An 18795-nucleotide genomic window follows, 5' to 3' on the forward strand; every position below is an offset into this window, starting at 1 on the left:
AGGTGATGGAGGCTGGATCTGGAGGTGATGGAGGCTGGAACTGGAGCTGGAGGTGATGGAGGCTCGATCTGGAGGTGATGGAGGCTGGATCTGGAGGTGATGGAGGCTGGATCTGGAGGTGATGGAGGCTGGATCTGGAGGTGATGGAGGCTGGAACTGGAGCTGGAGGTGATGGAGGCTCGATCTGGAGGTGATGGAGGCTGGAGCTGGAGGTGATGGAGGCTGGAGCTGGAGGTGATGGAGGCTGGATCTGGAGGTGATGGAGGCTGGAACTGGAGCTGGAGGTGATGGAGGCTCAATCTGGAGGTGATGGAGGCTGGAGCTGGAGGTGATGGAGGCTGGAGCTGGAGGTGATGGAGGCTGGAGCTGGAGGTGATGGAGGCTGGAGCTGGAGGTGATGGAGGTTGGAGCTGGAGGTGATGGAGGCTGGAGCTGGAGGTGATGGAGGCTGGAGCTGGAGCTGGAGGTGATGGAGGCTGGAGGTGATGGAGGCTGGAGCTGGAGGTAATGGAGGCTGGAGCTGGAGGTGATGGAGGCTGGAACTGGAGCTGGAGGTGATGGAGGCTGGAGCTGGAGGTGATGGAGGCTGGATCTGGAGGTGATGGAGGCTGGATCTGGAGGTGATGGAGGCTGGATCTGGAGGTGATGGAGGCTGGAGCTGGAGGTGATGGAGGCTGGAGCTGGAGGTGATGGAGGCTGGATCTGGAGGTGATGGAGGCTGGAGCTGGAGGTGATGGAGGCTGGAGCTGGAGGTGATGGAGGCTGGAGCTGGAGGTGATGGAGGCTGGAACTGGAGCTGGAGGTGATGGAGGCTGGAGCTGGAGGTGATGGAGGCTGGAGCTGGAGGTGATGGAGGCTGGAACTGGAGCTGGAGGTGATGGAGGCTGGAGCTGGAGGTGATGGAGGCTGGATCTGGAGGTGATGGAGGCTGGATCTGGAGGTGATGGAGGCTGGAGCTGGAGCTGGAGGTGATGGAGGCTGGATCTGGAGGTGATGGAGGCTGGAGCTGGAGGTGATGGAGGCTGGAGCTGGAGGTGATGGAGGCTGGAGCTGGAGGTGATGGAGGCTGGAGCTGGAGGTGATGGAGGCTGGAGCTGGAGGTGATGGAGGCTGGAGCTGGATCTGGAGGTGATGGAGGCTGGAGCTGGAGGTGATGGAGGCTGGATCTGGAGGTGATGGAGGCTGGAGCTGGAGGTGATGGAGGCTGGATCTGGAGGTGATGGAGGCTGGAGCTGGAGGTGATGGAGGCTGGAGCTGGATCTGGAGGTGATGGAGGCTGGAGCTGGAGGTGATGGAGGCTGAAGCTGGAGCAAGAGGTGATGGAGGCTGGATCTGGAGGTGATGGAGGCTGGAGTTGGAGGTAATGGAGGCTGAGGCTGGAGCTGGAGGTGATTGAGGCTGGAGCTAGAGGTGATGGAGGCTTGAGCTGGAGGTGATGGAGGCTCGATCTGGAGGTGATGGAGGCTGGAGCTGGAGGTGATGGAGGCTGGAGCTGGAGGTGATGGAGGCTGGATCTGGAGGTGATGGAGGCTGGATCTGGAGGTGATGGAGGCTGGAACTGGAGGTGATGGAGGCTCGATCTGGAGGTGATGGAGGCTGGAGCTGGAGGTGATGGAGGCTGGAACTGGAAGTGATGGAGGCTCGATCTGGAGGTGATGGAGGCTGGAGCTGGAGGTGATGGAGGCTGGAGCTGGAGGTGATGGAGGCTGGAGCTGGAGGTGATGGAGGCTGGAGCTGGAGGTGATGGAGGCTGGAGCTGGAGGTGATGGAGGCTGGAGCTGGAGGTGATGGAGGCTGGAGCTGTTCAGCGATCTGTTCATCACCTTCAGGCGATGAACAGAGTTTGGGGCTTTAAAGCGTCACATCATCATCAAAACAATGGCAAGAAATGTTGTGTCTATTAAGACTTGACCCAGTGAAAACAACAAAGGGACTAAAAAAGAACCCTGTGGAACTCGGACTTGGACTTGAGACCATTAACCAAGACTTGGCTTGGACTTGAGACCATTGACCGGGACTTGACTTGGACTTGAGGCCATTGACCGGGACTTGACTTGGACTTGAGGCCATTGACCGGGACTTGACTTGGACTTGAGACCATTGACCGGGACTTGACTTGGACTTGAGACCATTGACTTGCGACTTACCTGAGACTTAGTTCCACCTCTGGCACCTTTGATCCCGGACCAGGATCATCAGATTCGTCTCGTGTTCAGTAGAACGTGCAAACCCGACACAGAACGACCTCAGATCCACTTTCCCTGAGGCCGACGACTCTGCCGGTGTCGAGCCCGAGTCATCGTGACCTCCTTCTGCTTCCTACAGTAGGATCTTCTCAGGACACGTTCACTGGACGCTGAGTCGCCGTATATCTCACTCTCTAATACATTCTTCGGTGATACAGAACAAGCGGCGCGCCAACGACCCCGGAGCAGGTGCGCGGGCTCGGGTGTCGCGGGCTCGGGTGTTGCCGGGACATAAAAGTACCTGCAGGTTCGATATTCCCACGGCGGCGATCATCCCGAACATGACCAGAAACATGCCTCCGATCACGGGGTCCGGGATGGTGATAAAAAACGCGCCGAACTTTCCAAAGATTCCCAGAATGATCATAAGGATTCCGCTCGCCTGCAGGACCAAGCGGCTGCCGACCTGCGCAGAGGGAGGGAAGGTATCGTTAGCGTCCGCCGAGGCTCGTTAACGGGCCGCGTGTGATGGGTGAGCCGCAGGACACGACCGCACTGACACTAACGCGGTGGTTTGACGGCGAAAAGAAAGAACGGGGGAAAAAGGCAACATTTCCCCACTTTACGGCTGGATCAGCGCAGAGGTCGCATGGTGCAACGTCACAAATCTTCCAGTGTATTTGGCTCAAAGCTTTAAGTGAACTGTGTCTTTGGCCTAAATCTTCTTCAGACGATGGAACGGATAAACGTTAGAGTTAAAGCTTCTTTTGGGCCGTTTTATACTCTCATGATTCTTGCATTGCTTTTTTTTTTTTTTTTATGAAGTACATTTTAGACTTTAGCAGGCGGGACAGGACTGTTCCACTCGAGGCTCTCGGGGGCCCTGTTCCACTCGAGGCTCTCGGGGGCCCTGTTCCACTCGAGGCTCTCGGGGGCCCTGTTCCACTCGAGGCTCTCGGGGGCCCTGTTCCACTCGAGGCTCTCGGGGGCCCTGTTCCACTGGAGGCTCTCGGGGGCCCTGTTCCACTCGAGGCTCTCAGGGGGCCCTGTTCCACTCGAGGCTCTCAGGGGGCCCTGTTCCACTCGAGGCTCTCAGGGGGCCCTGTTCCACTCGAGGCTCTCGGGGGCCCTGTTCCACTCGAGGCTCTCGGGGGCCCTGTTCCACTGGAGGCTCTCGGGGGCCCTGTTCCACTCGAGGCTCTCAGGGGGCCCTGTTCCACTCGAGGCTCTCAGGGGGCCCTGTTCCACTCGAGGCTCTCAGGGGGCCCTGTTCCACTCGAGGCTTTCAGGGGGCCCTGTTCCACTTGAGGCTCTCAGGGGCCCTGTTCCACTCGAGGCTCTCGGGGGCCCTGTTCCACTCGAGGCTCTCAGGGGGCCCTGTTCCACTCGAGGCTTTCAGGGGGCCCTGTTCCACTTGAGGCTCTCAAGGGCCCTGTTCCACTCGAGGCTCTCGGGGGCCCTGTTCCACTCGAGGCTCTCAGGGGGCCCTGTTCCACTCGAGGCTCTCGGGGGCCCTGTTCCACTCGAGGCTCTCAGGGGGCCCTGTTCCACTCGAGGCTCTCGGGGGCCGGGGCCTCTGGGACGGAGGTGCACGCCATAGAATCTCCCCAACACTGAGTTTATACATTACAATAACTACAGATGGTTGTGAGAAATGATGGACCAAAAGCCGATCCAAAACTGAACCAGGATTAAACTAGGACTAGACTAGACCCAGGTCTGACCCAGGACTAACCCAGGTCTGACCCGGGTCCGACCCAATATCAAAACTGGTCTAAACCAGGTCTAAACCTGGACAAAACCTAGATTAAACCTGGACTAAACCTGCACTAAACCTGCACTAAACCTGGACTAAACCTGCACTAAACCTGGACTAAACCTGGACTAAACCTGCACTAAACCTGCACTAAACCTGGTCTAAACCTGGACTAAACCTGGACTAAACCTGGTCTAAACCTGGACTAAACCTGGACCAAACCTGCACTAAACCTGGACTAAACCTGGACTAAACCTGGTCTAAACCTGGACTAAACCTGGACTAAACCTGGACTAAACCTGGACTAAACCTGGACTAAACCTGGACTAAACCTGCACTAAACCTGGACTAAACCTGGACTAAACCTGGTCTAAACCTGGACTAAACCTGGACTAAACCTGGACTAAACCTGGACTAAACCTGGTCTAAACCTGGACTAAACCTGGACTAAACCTAGATTAAACCTGCATTAAACCTGGACTATACCTGGACTAAACCTGGACTAAACCTGGACTAAACCTGGACTAAACCTGGACTAAACCTGGTCTAAACCTGGACTAAACCTGGACTAAACCTAGATTAAACCTGCATTAAACCTGGACTATACCTGGACTAAACCTGGACTAAACCTGGACTAAACCTGGACTAAACCTGGACTAAACCTGGACTAAACCTGGACTAAACCTGGTCTAAACCTGGACTAAACCTGCACTAAACCTGGACTAAACCTGGTCTAAACCTGGACTAAACCTGGACTAAACCTGGACTAAACCTGGACTAAACCTGGACTAAACCTGGACTAAACCTGGACTAAACCTGGACGAAACCTGGACCAAACCTGCACTAAACCTGGACTAAACCTGGACTAAACCTGGACTAAACCTGGACCAAACCTGGACCAAACCTGGACTAAACCTGGACTAAACCTGGACTAAACCTGGACTAAACCTGCACTAAACCTGGACTAAACCTGGACTAAACCTGCACTAAACCTGGACTAAACCTGGACCAAACCTGCACTAAACCTGGACCAAACCTGGACCAAACCTGCACTAAACCTGGACTAAACCTGGACTAAACCTGGACTAAACCTGGACTAAACCTGGACTAGAACAAGACCATACCAAGGCCAAATCAGGGAAAGGCCAAAGAAAGGCCCCTGGGACTCGACCCGAGCACCTTCTGGCTCCCGTGTCTCTGAGGTTTGGCCTGTGCTACAACACAATCTCTGAAATCAGATCCTGGCGATACTTGTTTCAGTATCAATACTTTTAACGGCCTTTAAAGGTGTTTTTGGCACATTCACGAGCGCAGCATGCCGTCGTCGTGGTGATTCACGAGCTCGTGTGGGGAAAACACGATCCAGTCACAGCAACATCTATGAGTCACGACATGAAGGTGCTTTGACTCACGTGTGGGACTGACTCAATCATCCTGGCGCTCGAAAATCATTTAGTACAGAGTTAGAGATGTTTGAACACGCCAACCTCGGTCACACCTTTTGCTTAAGTAGGAACTTGAAACACAATCGGGCGTGTGAATACTATTTCAGACTGTTCACGTTGTGCGGGTTCAATACTATGCAGTGCGTCTCACACAAAGGTCAACAAGTCAAGTCCAGACCAAGACTAGCTGAAGACCTGGACCTGGTCCCAGAGTGCTGCACTGCTCCCGACAGGTGTAACTCTGATGGAGAGATGGGTCAAATGCAAAGGACGAACGCCTCCACGGGGACAGCGACGATAACTACACGACACCCGCCCACGGCCGCAGACGGTTTGGGAAAGGACGTTGCACATGAAGGTGAAAACGGCGCAGGAGACGTCCGGATCTCTGCCTTTCACGTCCTAAACCGTTTTTGTGAGGCTCAGAGAGGACGCGGCTGTGTTTTCGAACGGCGTTGGCGCGGGGGCCTCAAAACACCACCCCCGGGCCCAAAATGCCCCCCGCCCCGTTACCTTGGTGATGCCCAGCGCCGCGATGTTCTGGCTGTAGGAGGTGGTGCCGTTGCCCGTGCCCCACAGCGCCGCCATGATGCAGCCGATGCCCTCCACGGCGATGCCCCGGTTGATGGCGTGCGTGGGCGGCGGCGGGGCGCCGGAGAGCCGGGCGCAGGCGAAATAGTCCCCGATGGACTCCATGGTGGAGGCCAGGACCCCCGCCATCATGCCCAGGACGGAGGAGACGCTGACGGTCGGCAAACCCCACTGACCTGCCGGAGAACACGCGGCGGGTTAAGGACGTCCTTGGGTGATTCTTGATTGAACTGGGATGGTGGATTAAGATACAACCAAAACAACAACAAACAAGCTACCTTCTGTTTACGATAGCCTCCTCAAACCCCCCCCCCCGTGTAGGACCATCAATAGATCCTAAAGACAAGACACCACAGAGGAATGTCTAATGACCCCAATATACCATTTAGAGTTGAGACGTGTCGTGTCCTGACCATGTGTGCGGGAGAAACTACGTCCGCAATTTGGCTCGCGGGCCATAGTTTGGACGCCACTGGTCCAAACAGAGCCGGTGATCAGGTGCTTAACGGCTGTGAGGTGGAGGCTGGCAGAGGACAACAGAGCATAAACAAATACCCGAGGCCACGACGGCGTGCAACTCGGGACCGCTCTTCTCCCTTTTATGACGGTATAAATTCAAATTCCCTAAACCTTCAGCTCCACAATAAAAAGTGAAACAAAAGGACGCACCACATGTTTTTCAATGTGGTTTTTCCAACTACAAACTTGAGTATTATCTGTAACTGCACTTTAAAAACGCCCATCTAAAAAGATAAAATGGCAAGAGCGCGCGGGACAGAAAGAAAGGAAAAATAAACGCAACACAAACGGTCGGTCCAATGCAGGGTTAGAGGGGCCGTGTTATGTCTGTAGACTGTAGTGGGTCGGTAGTGTTCGAGGGGCCGTGTTATGTCTGTAGACTGTAGTGGGTCGGTAGTGTTCGAGGGGCCGTGTTATGTCTGTAGACTGTAGTGGGTCGGTAGTGTTCGAGGGACCGTGTTATGTCTGTAGACTGTAGTGGGTCGGTAGTGTTCGAGGGGCCGTGTTATATCTGTAGACTGTAGTGGGTCGGTAGTGTTCGAGGGGCCGTGTTATGTCTGTAGACTGTAGTGGGTCGGTAGTGTTCGAGGGGTCGTGTTATGTCTGTAGACTGTAGTGGGTCGGTAGTGTTCGAGGGGCCGTGTTATGTCTGTAGACTGTAGTGGGTCGGTAGTGTTCGAGGGACCGTGTTATGTCTGTAGACTGTAGTGGGTCGGTAGTGTTCGAGGGGCCGTGTTATGTCTGTAGACTGTAGTGGGTCGGTAGTGTTCGAGGGGCCGTGTTATGTCTGTAGACTGTAGTTGGTCGGTAGTGTTCGAGGGGCCGTGTTATGTCTGTAGACTGTAGTGGGTCGGTAGTGTTCGAGGGGCCGTGTTATGTCTGTAGACTGTAGTGGGTCGGTAGTGTTCGAGGGACCGTGTTATGTCTGTAGACTGTAGTGGGTCGGTAGTGTTCGAGGGACCGTGTTATATCTGTAGACTGTAGTGGGTCGGTAGTGTTCGAGGGGCCGTGTTATGTCTGTAGACTGTAGTGGGTCGGTAGTGTTCGAGGGGCCGTGTTATGTCTGTAGACTGTAGTGGGTCGGTAGTGTTCGAGGGGCCGTGTTATGTCTGTAGACTGTAGTGGGTCGGTAGTGTTCGAGGGACCGTGTTATGTCTGTAGACTGTAGTGGGTCGGTAGTGTTCGAGGGGCCGTGTTATGTCTGTAGACTGTAGTGGGTCGGTAGTGTTCGAGGGGCCGTGTTATGTCTGTAGACTGTAGTGGGTCGGTAGTGTTCGAGGGGCCGTGTTATGTCTGTAGACTGTAGTGGGTCGGTAGTGTTCGAGGGGCCGTGTTATGTCTGTAGACTGTAGTGGGTCGGTAGTGTTCGAGGGGCCGTGTTATGTCTGTAGACTGTAGTGGGTCGGTAGTGTTCGAGGGGCCGTGTTATATCTGTAGACTGTAGTGGGTCGGTAGTGTTCGAGGGGCCGTGTTATGTCTGTAGACTGTAGTGGGTCGGTAGTGTTCGAGGGGCCGTGTTATATCTGTAGACTGTAGTGGGTCGGTAGTGTTCGAAGGGCCGTGTTATGTCTGTAGACTGTAGTGGGTCGGTAGTGTTCGAGGGGCCATGTTATGTCCGTAGACTGTAGTGGGTCGGTAGTGTTCGAGGGGCCGTGTTATGTCTGTAGACTGTAGTGGGTCAGTAGTGTTCGAGGGGCCGTGTTATATCTGTAGACTGTAGTGGGTCGGTAATGTTCGAGGGGCCGTGTTATGTCTGTAGACTGTAGTGGGTCGGTAGTGTTCGAGGGGCCGTGTTATATCTGTAGACTGTAGTGGGTCGGTAATGTTCGAGGGGCCGTGTTATATCTGTAGACTGTAGTGGGTCGGTAGTGTTCGAGGGGCCGTGTTATATCTGTAGATTGTAGTGGGTCGGTAGTGTTCTGACGTCTGTAACGTTAGGACCGACTCCACCAGCGGCGGCAGCACTGAGTACCAAAAAAACGTGTTCCCATTGAAGAGTCATTAGTGAGGACAACTTAGGACTCCTTCTCTGTGCTTAAGTGGGACAGCTCGTCGTCCCCGTGCCTCCTCCGGGCTTTACTTTACTTTACTTTACTTTACTTTACGTTACTTTCGTGAAAACAAGAGCCGCAGCCAGAGCAACCGAGAGGCGAGACGCTGTGAGTGCAACGGTGGTTTTCTACCTCGGACTCCAAACTGACCTCAGGGTTTGGGGGGTCAGAGTCAAGCCTATGGTCCATCATTGTCACATGTCGAGTGTCCTAATGCTCCGGAATCCAACTGAGATGAACTAAGCACTGCTGATGTTCGGCCACTTCGCTTCAGGACGAGTGATGCCCGCGGGTCGGGTCGGGCGTGGACGGGGTGTAAAATGCTTCCTTCGGCCACTTCACTTCAGGACGAGTGATGCCCGCGGGTCGGGCGTGGGGGTGGGAGGGGTGTAAAATGCTTCCTTCGGCCACTTCATTTCAGGACGAGTGATGCCCGCGGGTCGGGCGTGGGCGTGGGAGGGGTGTAAAATGCTTCCTTCGGCCACTTCAATTCAGGACGAGTGATGCCCATGGGTCGGGCGTGGGCGTGGGAGGGGTGTAAAATGGTTCCTTCGGCCACTTCACTTCAGGACGAGTGATGCAAGCGGGTCGGGTCGGGTCGGGCGTGGGCGGGGTGTAAAATGCTTCCTTCGGCCACTTCACTTAGGGGCGAGTGACGCCCGCGGGTCGGGTCGGGCGTGGGCGGGGTGTAAAATGCTTCCTGTGATATCCCACGCGTGTCTTTGGATTTAGTGGCGTCTTTTTTCAATTCACTTCCTCGTCAGACTCGTTTCGCCAGGAATTTGAGTTGGATTGTGATGCGACATTTGGGGCGGGGCAGAGAACCATCCAGAACGTTGTATTTGGGCATCGAAACGCATCCAGATCGATAGATTACGTGGATCAGTTTGGAGCATCGGTCCGGCAGCAGGTAAAGAAGAGACCAACACCAAACTGAGGACGCCAACTGAACCGAGCGAGGACGGGACTGGGACAGTATTTAAAATGAGACGAATAAGATTGGACTCGTTTGCCGCCGTGTCTCGAGTTTAAAGGCCAATAAAACACACTCAACGTGACGGTGTGAGTAGGGGAGTGCCAGAAGGCCTTACATCTCTATAGATCCCGAGTACTTGGCGGGTCGAGCGTTTCGCCTCAGGGGTTAGCACCTCGCAGACAAATGACAAACGTCTCTCGTCACTTCGCTCATTGCACTTCGCTCACGTGAAAGCCGGCGTTCTCCCGTGACAGATTTACAAGAGGCCTCGCAATTCTCACATTTCTGAATTGTTGCACGATCGTTAGTTCCTTGTGTCATGTTGCACTTTCGCGCTAAAGAAAGTTCCTCATTTTGGGGGATTCCGTTCACTGACGATGAACAAGACCGTGTCCGGCCGCTCGAAACGTTGTTCCTCGACTCGCCGTTCACTCGTTGCTCGTCGAACACGTTGTCCACAGTTCGGCCTCTCACCCTTTTGTTCAATCCTCAGTCCGGTTCCGTTCTCCCGCCCGTCAATCCGCTCCGTCTTTTCGCCAGCGCTCTGGTTTTTCCGCTCTCCACAGCTGCCGCTCGTTCCCCGATGGTCCCCCGGGTTCCCTCATATACCTCTGTCCCTTTGAGTCAAAGAGAGACACTCGAGCGCCGCATTTAGAGCTGATCTTCTGCCTTTGTGTTTGAAATGTGAGACGGCGTTACTTCCTGTCTCTGACTTACTTCCCCCGTTTCCCCCGTTTCCCCCATTTTTGGATGATATTTAAGTTGCGGCAATAAAGAGTTCACTGGCAAGGAAGAGTTTCTTGGCAGGCGAGAAACATGAATGACACAAATGTACAGGAATGGATCTCCCAGGCCTCGAGACCCCCATCTAAGAGATCAACTCGAATATTTACAATGATTAAAAGAGGGTGGGAGGGAGGGGGACATTTAGAGACCCTCAGAATAATCTAAGTAATGACTTGCGAATAATATTTCATCTATAATGCACCAAAATACAGAACATTACATGATTTTGGTTGAGGGCCCTAGGCCCTGCTTAGGGCCCTGCTTAGGGCCCGGCTTAGGGCCCTGCTTGGCTTCAGAGAGCTGAGATGGGCCCTTGGCGAGCAGGTTCGGTCTTCAAAATGACGAGGACACATGAGTCACACGACTGAAACTCATGGATATTCAGACTTCAAACGAGTCAAAGCGTTTGTGTTCCAGGACTACATTTGTTGACAAATGGTTCATGGTCATGGTCACCATGGAGATAGAGATGTTTGGACTTCCATCCCTTGTTTCCTTGTTTCCTTGGATACAGTGTGGGCTCTTCTATCCTACTCTCCTCTGAATGCCTTGGTCTGAGGAAGCTGCTGTAAACAGAAGGCTGATTCTCAGACCATGATCTCTGTTCAAAGAAGGATGTGATTTTTTTCCTTCTTTACAAAATGTCCCGTCTTCAAAGACGATTGGACGTTCAGGACAAACCTGGATACGGCACGTGGAACCAGGGCGAGTTGGCCACGGCGTCGAGGCTGATATCGGTGCGAGCAGAGTAACCGTACTCCGCCGGTTTGGACGGGAGCACCTCGAACACCGTCAGGAGGAAACACAGGAGCCAGGCACCGCACATGCCAAAGAGCGCCTGCAGGGGGAGACAAACAACAACAACAACAACAGGTCACATGACAAACAAACACAACAGGTCACATGACAAACAAACACAACAAACACAACAGGTCACATGACAAACAAACAACAACAACAACAGGTCACATGACAAACAAACACAACAGGTCACATGACAAACAAACACAACAAACGCAACAGGTCACATGACAAACAAACAACAACAACAACAGGTCACATGACAAACAAACAACAACAACAACAGGTCACATGACAAACAAACACAACAGGTCACATGACAAACAAACACAACAAACGCAACAGGTCACATGACAAACAAACACAACAGGTCACATGACAAACAAACACAACAAACGCAACAGGTCACATGACAAACAAACAACAACAACAACAGGTCACATGACAAACAAACAACAACAACAACAACAACAGGTCACATGACAAACAAACACAACAGGTCACATGACAAACAAACACAACAAACGCAACAGGTCACATGACAAACAAACACAACAGGTCACATGACAAACAAACACAACAAACACAACAGGTCACATGACAAACAAACAACAACAACAACAGGTCACATGACAAACAAACAACAACAACAACAGGTCACATGACAAACAAACACAACAGGTCACATGACAAACAAACACAACAAACGCAACAGGTCACATGACAAACAAACACAACAGGTCACATGACAAACAAACACAACAAACACAACAGGTCACATGACAAACAAACACAACAAACACAACAGGTCACATGACAAACAAACACAACAAACACAACAGGTCACATGACAAACAAACACAACAAACACAACAGGTCACATGACAAACAAACACAACAGGTCACATGACAAACAAACACAACAAACACAACAGGTCACATGACAAACAAACACAACAAACACAACAGGTCACATGACAAACAAACAACAACAACAACAGGTCACATGACAAACAAACACAACAGGTCACATGACAAACAAACAACAAACACAACAGGTCACATGACAAACAAACACAACAGGTCACATGACAAACAAACACAACAAACACAACAGGTCACATGACAAACAAACACAACAGGTCACATGACAAACAAACACAACAAACACAACAGGTCACATGACAAACAAACACAACAGGTCACATGACACACAAACACAACAGGTCACATGACACACAAACACAACAGGTCACATGACACACAAACACAACAGGTCACATGACACACAAACACAACAGGTCACATGACACAAACACAACAGGTCACATGACAAACAAACACAACAGGTCACATGACAAACAAACACAACAAACACAACAGGTCACATGACAAACAAACACAACAAACACAACAGGTCACATGACAAACAAACACAACAGGTCACATGACAAACAAACACAACAAACACAACAGGTCACATGACAAACAAACACAACAGGTCACATGACACACAAACACAACAGGTCACATGACACACAAACACAACAGGTCACATGACACACAAACACAACAGGTCACATGACACAAACACAACAGGTCACATGACACAAACACAACAGGTCACATGACACACAAACACAACAGGTCACATGACACACAAACACAACAGGTCACATGACACACAAACACAACAGGTCACATGACAAACAAACACAACAGGTCACATGACACACAAACACAACAGGTCACATGACACAAACACAACAGGTCACATGACACAAACACAACAGGTCACATGACACACAAACACAACAGGTCACATGACACAAACACAACAGGTCACATGACACACAAACACAACAGGTCACATGACACAAACACAACAGGTCACATGACACAAACACAACAGGTCACATGACACAAACACAACAGGTCACATGACACACAAACACAACAGGTCACATGACACACAAACACAACAGGTCACATGACACACAAACACAACAGGTCACATGACACACAAACACAACAGGTCACATGACAAACAAACACAACAGGTCACATGACACACAAACACAACAGGTCACATGACACAAACACAACAGGTCACATGACACAAACACAACAGGTCACATGACACACAAACACAACAGGTCACATGACACAAACACAACAGGTCACATGACACAAACACAACAGGTCACATGACACACAAACACAACAGGTCACATGACACACAAACACAACAGGTCACATGACACAAACACAACAGGTCACATGACACAAACACAACAGGTCACATGACACACAAACACAACAGGTCACATGACACACAAACACAACAGGTCACATGACAAACAAACACAACAGGTCACATGACACACAAACACAACAGGTCACATGACACACAAACACAACAGGTCACATGACACAAACACAACAGGTCACATGACACAAACACAACAGGTCACATGATACACAAACACAACAGGTCACATGACACACAAACACAACAGGTCACATGACACACAAACACAACAGGTCACATGACACACAAACACAACAGGTCACATGACACAAACACAACAGGTCACATGACAAACAAACACAACAGGTCACATGACAAACAAACACAACAAACACAACAGGTCACATGACAAACAAACACAACAGGTCACATGACACACAAACACAACAGGTCACATGACACACAAACACAACAGGTCACATGACACACAAACACAACAGGTCACATGACACACAAACACAACAGGTCACATGACACACAAACACAACAGGTCACATGACACACAAACAAAACAGGTCACATGACAAACAAACACAACAGGTCACATGACACACAAACACAACAGGTCACATGACACAAACACAACAGGTCACATGACACAAACACAACAGGTCACATGACACAAAAACACAACAGGTCACATGACACAAACACAACAGGTCACATGACACAAACACAACAGGTCACATGACACACAAACACAACAGGTCACATGACACACAAACACAACAGGTCACATGACAAACAAACACAACAGGTCACATGACACACAAACACAACAGGTCACATGACACACAAACACAACAGGTCACATGACACAAACACAACAGGTCACATGACACAAACACAACAGGTCACATGATACACAAACACAACAGGTCACATGACACACAAACACAACAGGTCACATGACACACAAACACAACAGGTCACATGACACACAAACACAACAGGTCACATGACACAAACACAACAGGTCACATGACAAACAAACACAACAGGTCACATGACAAACAAACACAACAAACACAACAGGTCACATGACAAACAAACACAACAGGTCACATGACAAACAAACACAACAAACACAACAGGTCACATGACAAACAAACACAACAGGTCACATGACACACAAACACAACAGGTCACATGACACACAAACACAACAGGTCACATGACACACAAACACAACAGGTCACATGACACACAAACACAACAGGTCACATGACACACAAACACAACAGGTCACATGACACACAAACACAACAGGTCACATGACACACAAACACAACAGGTCACATGACACACAAACACAACAGGTCACATGACACACAAACACAACAGGTCACATGACACACAAACACAACAGGTCACATGACACAAACACAACAGGTCACATGACACACAAACACAACAGGTCACATGACACACAAACACAACAGGTCACATGACACAAACACAACAGGTCACATGACACACAAACACAACAGGTCACATGACACACAAACACAACAGGTCACATGACACAAACACAACAGGTCACATGACACACAAACACAACAGGTCACATGACACACAAACACAACAGGTCACATGACACACAAACACAACAGGTCACATGACACACAAACACAACAGGTCACATGACACAAACACAACAGGTCACATGACACACAAACACAACAGGTCACATGACACACAAACACAACAGGTCACATGACACAAACACAACAGGTCACATGACACAAACACAACAGGTCACATGACACAAACACAACAGGTCACATGACACAACAAACACAACAGGTCACATGACACACAAACACAACAGGTCACATGACACAAACACAACAGGTCACATGACACAAACACAACAGGTCACATGACACAAACACAACAGGTCACATGACACAACAAACACAACAGGTCACATGACACAGTCCCTCTGACGTCCTGTAGGTGGCGTCGTGTGCAGTGACTCACAGAGAATAACTTGAAGAGCGGATATTGAAACACCTTCCACTTCTTGTCCTTGTAGGTGATCATGGGCACGTCCACTTTACTCAAGTACTGAGAGAAGAGAAGGATAAGACACACCGTCCTGCAGAGAGAGAGAGACAGAGGGGGAGAGAGGGAGCGAGGGAGAGAGGGAGCGAGGGAGAGAGGGAGAGAGGGGGAGGGGGAGAGAGGGAGAGAGGGAGCGAGGGAGAGAGGGAGAGAGGGGGAGAGAGGGAGCGAGGGAGAGAGGGAGCGAGGTAGAGAGGGAGAGAGGGGGAGGGGGAGAGAGGGAGAGAGGGAGAGAGGGGGAGGGGGAGAGAGGGAGAGAGGGAGCGAGGGAGAGAGGGAGAGAGGGGGAGAGAGGGAGCGAGGGAGAGAGGGAGCGAGGGAGAGAGGGAGAGAGGGGGAGGGGGAGAGAGGGAGAGAGGGAGCGAGGGAGAGAGGGAGAGAGGGGGAGAGAGGGAGCGAGGGAGAGAGGGAGCGAGGGAGAGAGAGAGAGAGGGGGGAGGGGGAGAGGGGGAGAGAGGGAGGGGGAGTTTAGTCCTGACTGGCACCAGCAGGAGGCCGATCCATGTTTAGTCCTGACTCTGGCACCAGCAGGAGGCCGGTCCATGTTTAGTCCTGACTCTGGCACCAGCAGGAGGCCGGTCCATGTTTAGTCCTGACTCTGGCACCAGCAGGAGGCCGGTCCATGTTTAGTCCTGACTCTGGCACCAGCAGGAGGCCGGTCCATGTTTAGTCCTGACTCTGGCACCAGCAGGAGGCCGGTCCATGTTTAGTCCTGACTCTGGCACCAGCAGGAGGCCGGTCCATGTTTAGTCCTGACTCTGGCACCAGCAGGAGGCCGGTCCATGTTTAGTCCTGACTCTGGCACCAGCAGGAGGCCGGTCGATGTTTAGTCCTGACTCTGGCACCAGCAGGAGGCCGCTCCATGTTCAGTCCTGACTCTAGCACCAGCAGGAGGCCGGTCCATGTTTAGTCCTGACTGTGGCACCAGCAGGAGGCCGGTCCATGTTCAGTCCTGACTCTGGCACCAGCAGGAGGCAGGTCCATGTTTAGTCCTGACTCTGGCACCAGCAGGAGGCTGGCCCATGTTTAGTCCTGACTCTGGCACCAGCAGGAGGCCGGTCCATGTTCAGTCCTGACTCTAGCACCAGCAGGAGGCCGGTCCATGTTTAGTCCTGACTGTGGCACCAGCAGGAGGCCGGTCCATGTTCAGTCCTGACTCTGGCACCAGCAGGAGGCCGGTCCATGTTTAGTCCTGACTCTGGCAGCAGCAGGAGGCCGGTCCATGTTTAGTCCTGACTCTGGCACCAGCAGGAGGCCGGTCCATGTTTAGTCCTGACTCTGGCACCAGCAGGAGGCCGGTCCATGTTTAGTCCTGACTCTGGCAGCAGCAGGAGGCCGGTCCATGAACAAAATAGTTCCTACAGAAAGTTGCAGATGAACTTCAGACGTTCTCATGAGGTCAGGTCGTCTCCATAACGACCGCAGGACTCTAAACTTAACGCGGCTCCACACTCAGCGGGCGCTCCGTGCTTTCGACACTTTTACACCACTTCCTGCTGAGAGGGATTATGGGTAAAAAGCCTGTCTCCAGAACCTGATGACTTAAACATGGCAGGTCCAGCTGTGAACACGTCTCCTCCGGCTGTGCAGCTGAGAACGTCCCACGGAGCGTGAAACGAGGCCAAAAACCGACAGGATTTAAAACCGGGGCAGATTTAGCGAAGTCGGACGGCAGCGCGAGCGCTCGAACGCACCGGGGCCACGCCGCACGATTTATGGAGCCGCTTTCACTGAAACGTTACATCTGCTGAAACTCCTGAGTGTTTTACTACTTGTCAAACAGTTATTTCGATTGCACTTTGAGGCTTTTTAAATGCATCGTCAATCAAAGGAATAACTACAGAGACTAACGGCTTCAAGACAGAGACGAGAGGCGCTTTTCTTTGGCTGGTCTGGTTCAGTGTTTTTTTTGGAGTCTTTATATTTCACATCACAATTATAATCATCAAAATACGATATTCAAGTACCGTATTTTCTGGACTATAAGTAGCACCTTTTTTCATAGTTTTAGCCGGGGTGCTACTTATACTAATATTTATACTTATATACTTATACTCCGGAGCGACTTATATGTGATATTATTTGTTATTTTCACACTTGCAACTGCATTTCATACTCCAGTGCGACTTATATATGTTTTTTTCTTCTCTATTGTGCATTTTTTGGCTGGTGCGACTTATACTCCAGTGCGACTTATATATGTTTTTTTCTTCTCTATTATGCATTTTTTGGCTGGTGCGACTTGTACTCCAGTGCGACTTATATATGTTTTTTTCTTCTCTATTGTGCATTTTTTGGCTGGTGCGACTTATACTCCAGTGCGACTTATATATGTTTTTTTTCTTCTCTATTATGCATTTTCTGGCTGGTGCGACTTATACTCCAGTGCGACTTATATATGTTTTTTTCTTCTCTATTGTGCATTTTTTGGCTGGTGCGACTTATACTCCAGTGCGACTTATATATGTTTTTTTCTTCTCTATTATGCATTTTTTGGCTGGTGCGACTTGTACTCCAGTGCGACTTATATATGTTTTTTTCTTCTCTATTGTGCATTTTTTGGCTGGTGCGACTTATACTCCAGTGCGACTTATATATGTTTTTTTCTTCTCTATTATGCATTTTTTGGCTGGTGCGACTTATACTCCAGTGCGACTTATATATGTTTTTTTTATTCTCTATTATGCATTTTTTGGCTGGTGCGACTTATACTCCAGTGCGACTTATACATGTTTTTTTCTTCTCTATTATGCATTTTTTGGCTGGTGCGACTTATACTCCAGTACGACTTATATATTTTTCTTTCGTCTCTATTGTGCATTTTTTGGCTGGTGCGACTTATACTCCAGCGCGACTTATAAATGTTTTTTTCTTCTCTATTATGCATTTTCTGGCTGGTGCGACTTATACTCCAGCGCGACTTATACATGTTTTTTTCTTCTCTATTATGCATTTTTTGGCTGGTGCGACTTATACTCCAGTGCGACTTATATATGTTTTTTTCTTCTCTATTATGCATTTTTTGGCTGGTGCGACTTATACTCCAGTGCGACTTATATATGTTTTTTTCTTCTCTATTATGCATTTTACCTGTTTGAGCTGTCATATGTCGAGTCAGAACCCTGGCTCCTTCTCTGATGATAGGTGCGTGAAGTGCAGTGTAGTGGTAGTTTTGGAGGCCAGGGTTACGGAGTTAGAAGCGCGGATCCGCTGTTTAGAGGAGCTTAAGTCCAGTTATAGTTCGGTTTTAGCGCGAGGGCTACCGGACCGCGCTGCAGGGCGTAGCATTAGCATTAGCAGTAGCAG

The 18795-nt window shown here is 50.6% G+C and overlaps 1 protein-coding gene across 1 annotated transcript in view; it reads right to left on the minus strand.

The window, feature by feature from the left end:
• LOC140349299 (solute carrier family 23 member 1) overlaps positions 1 to 18795 on the minus strand; it is a 115401-nt gene that overhangs the window by 28181 nt on the left and 68425 nt on the right. The window contains exons 7-10 of the mRNA XM_072435581.1: positions 15406 to 15523; positions 10992 to 11148; positions 5901 to 6154; positions 2488 to 2652 (exon numbers count right to left, since the gene is read on the minus strand). Of these exons, the coding sequence (XP_072291682.1) occupies positions 2488 to 2652; positions 5901 to 6154; positions 10992 to 11148; positions 15406 to 15523 (694 nt within the window). The remainder of the gene's footprint in view (positions 1 to 2487; positions 2653 to 5900; positions 6155 to 10991; positions 11149 to 15405; positions 15524 to 18795) is intronic.

The sequence above is a fragment of the Eucyclogobius newberryi genome, unplaced genomic scaffold (genome assembly GCF_026437365.1).
Source record: "Eucyclogobius newberryi isolate DKJ021-1_F unplaced genomic scaffold, fEucNew1.0.hap1 SCAF_7, whole genome shotgun sequence".
Classification (NCBI taxonomy): Eukaryota; Metazoa; Chordata; class Actinopteri; order Gobiiformes; family Gobiidae; genus Eucyclogobius; species Eucyclogobius newberryi.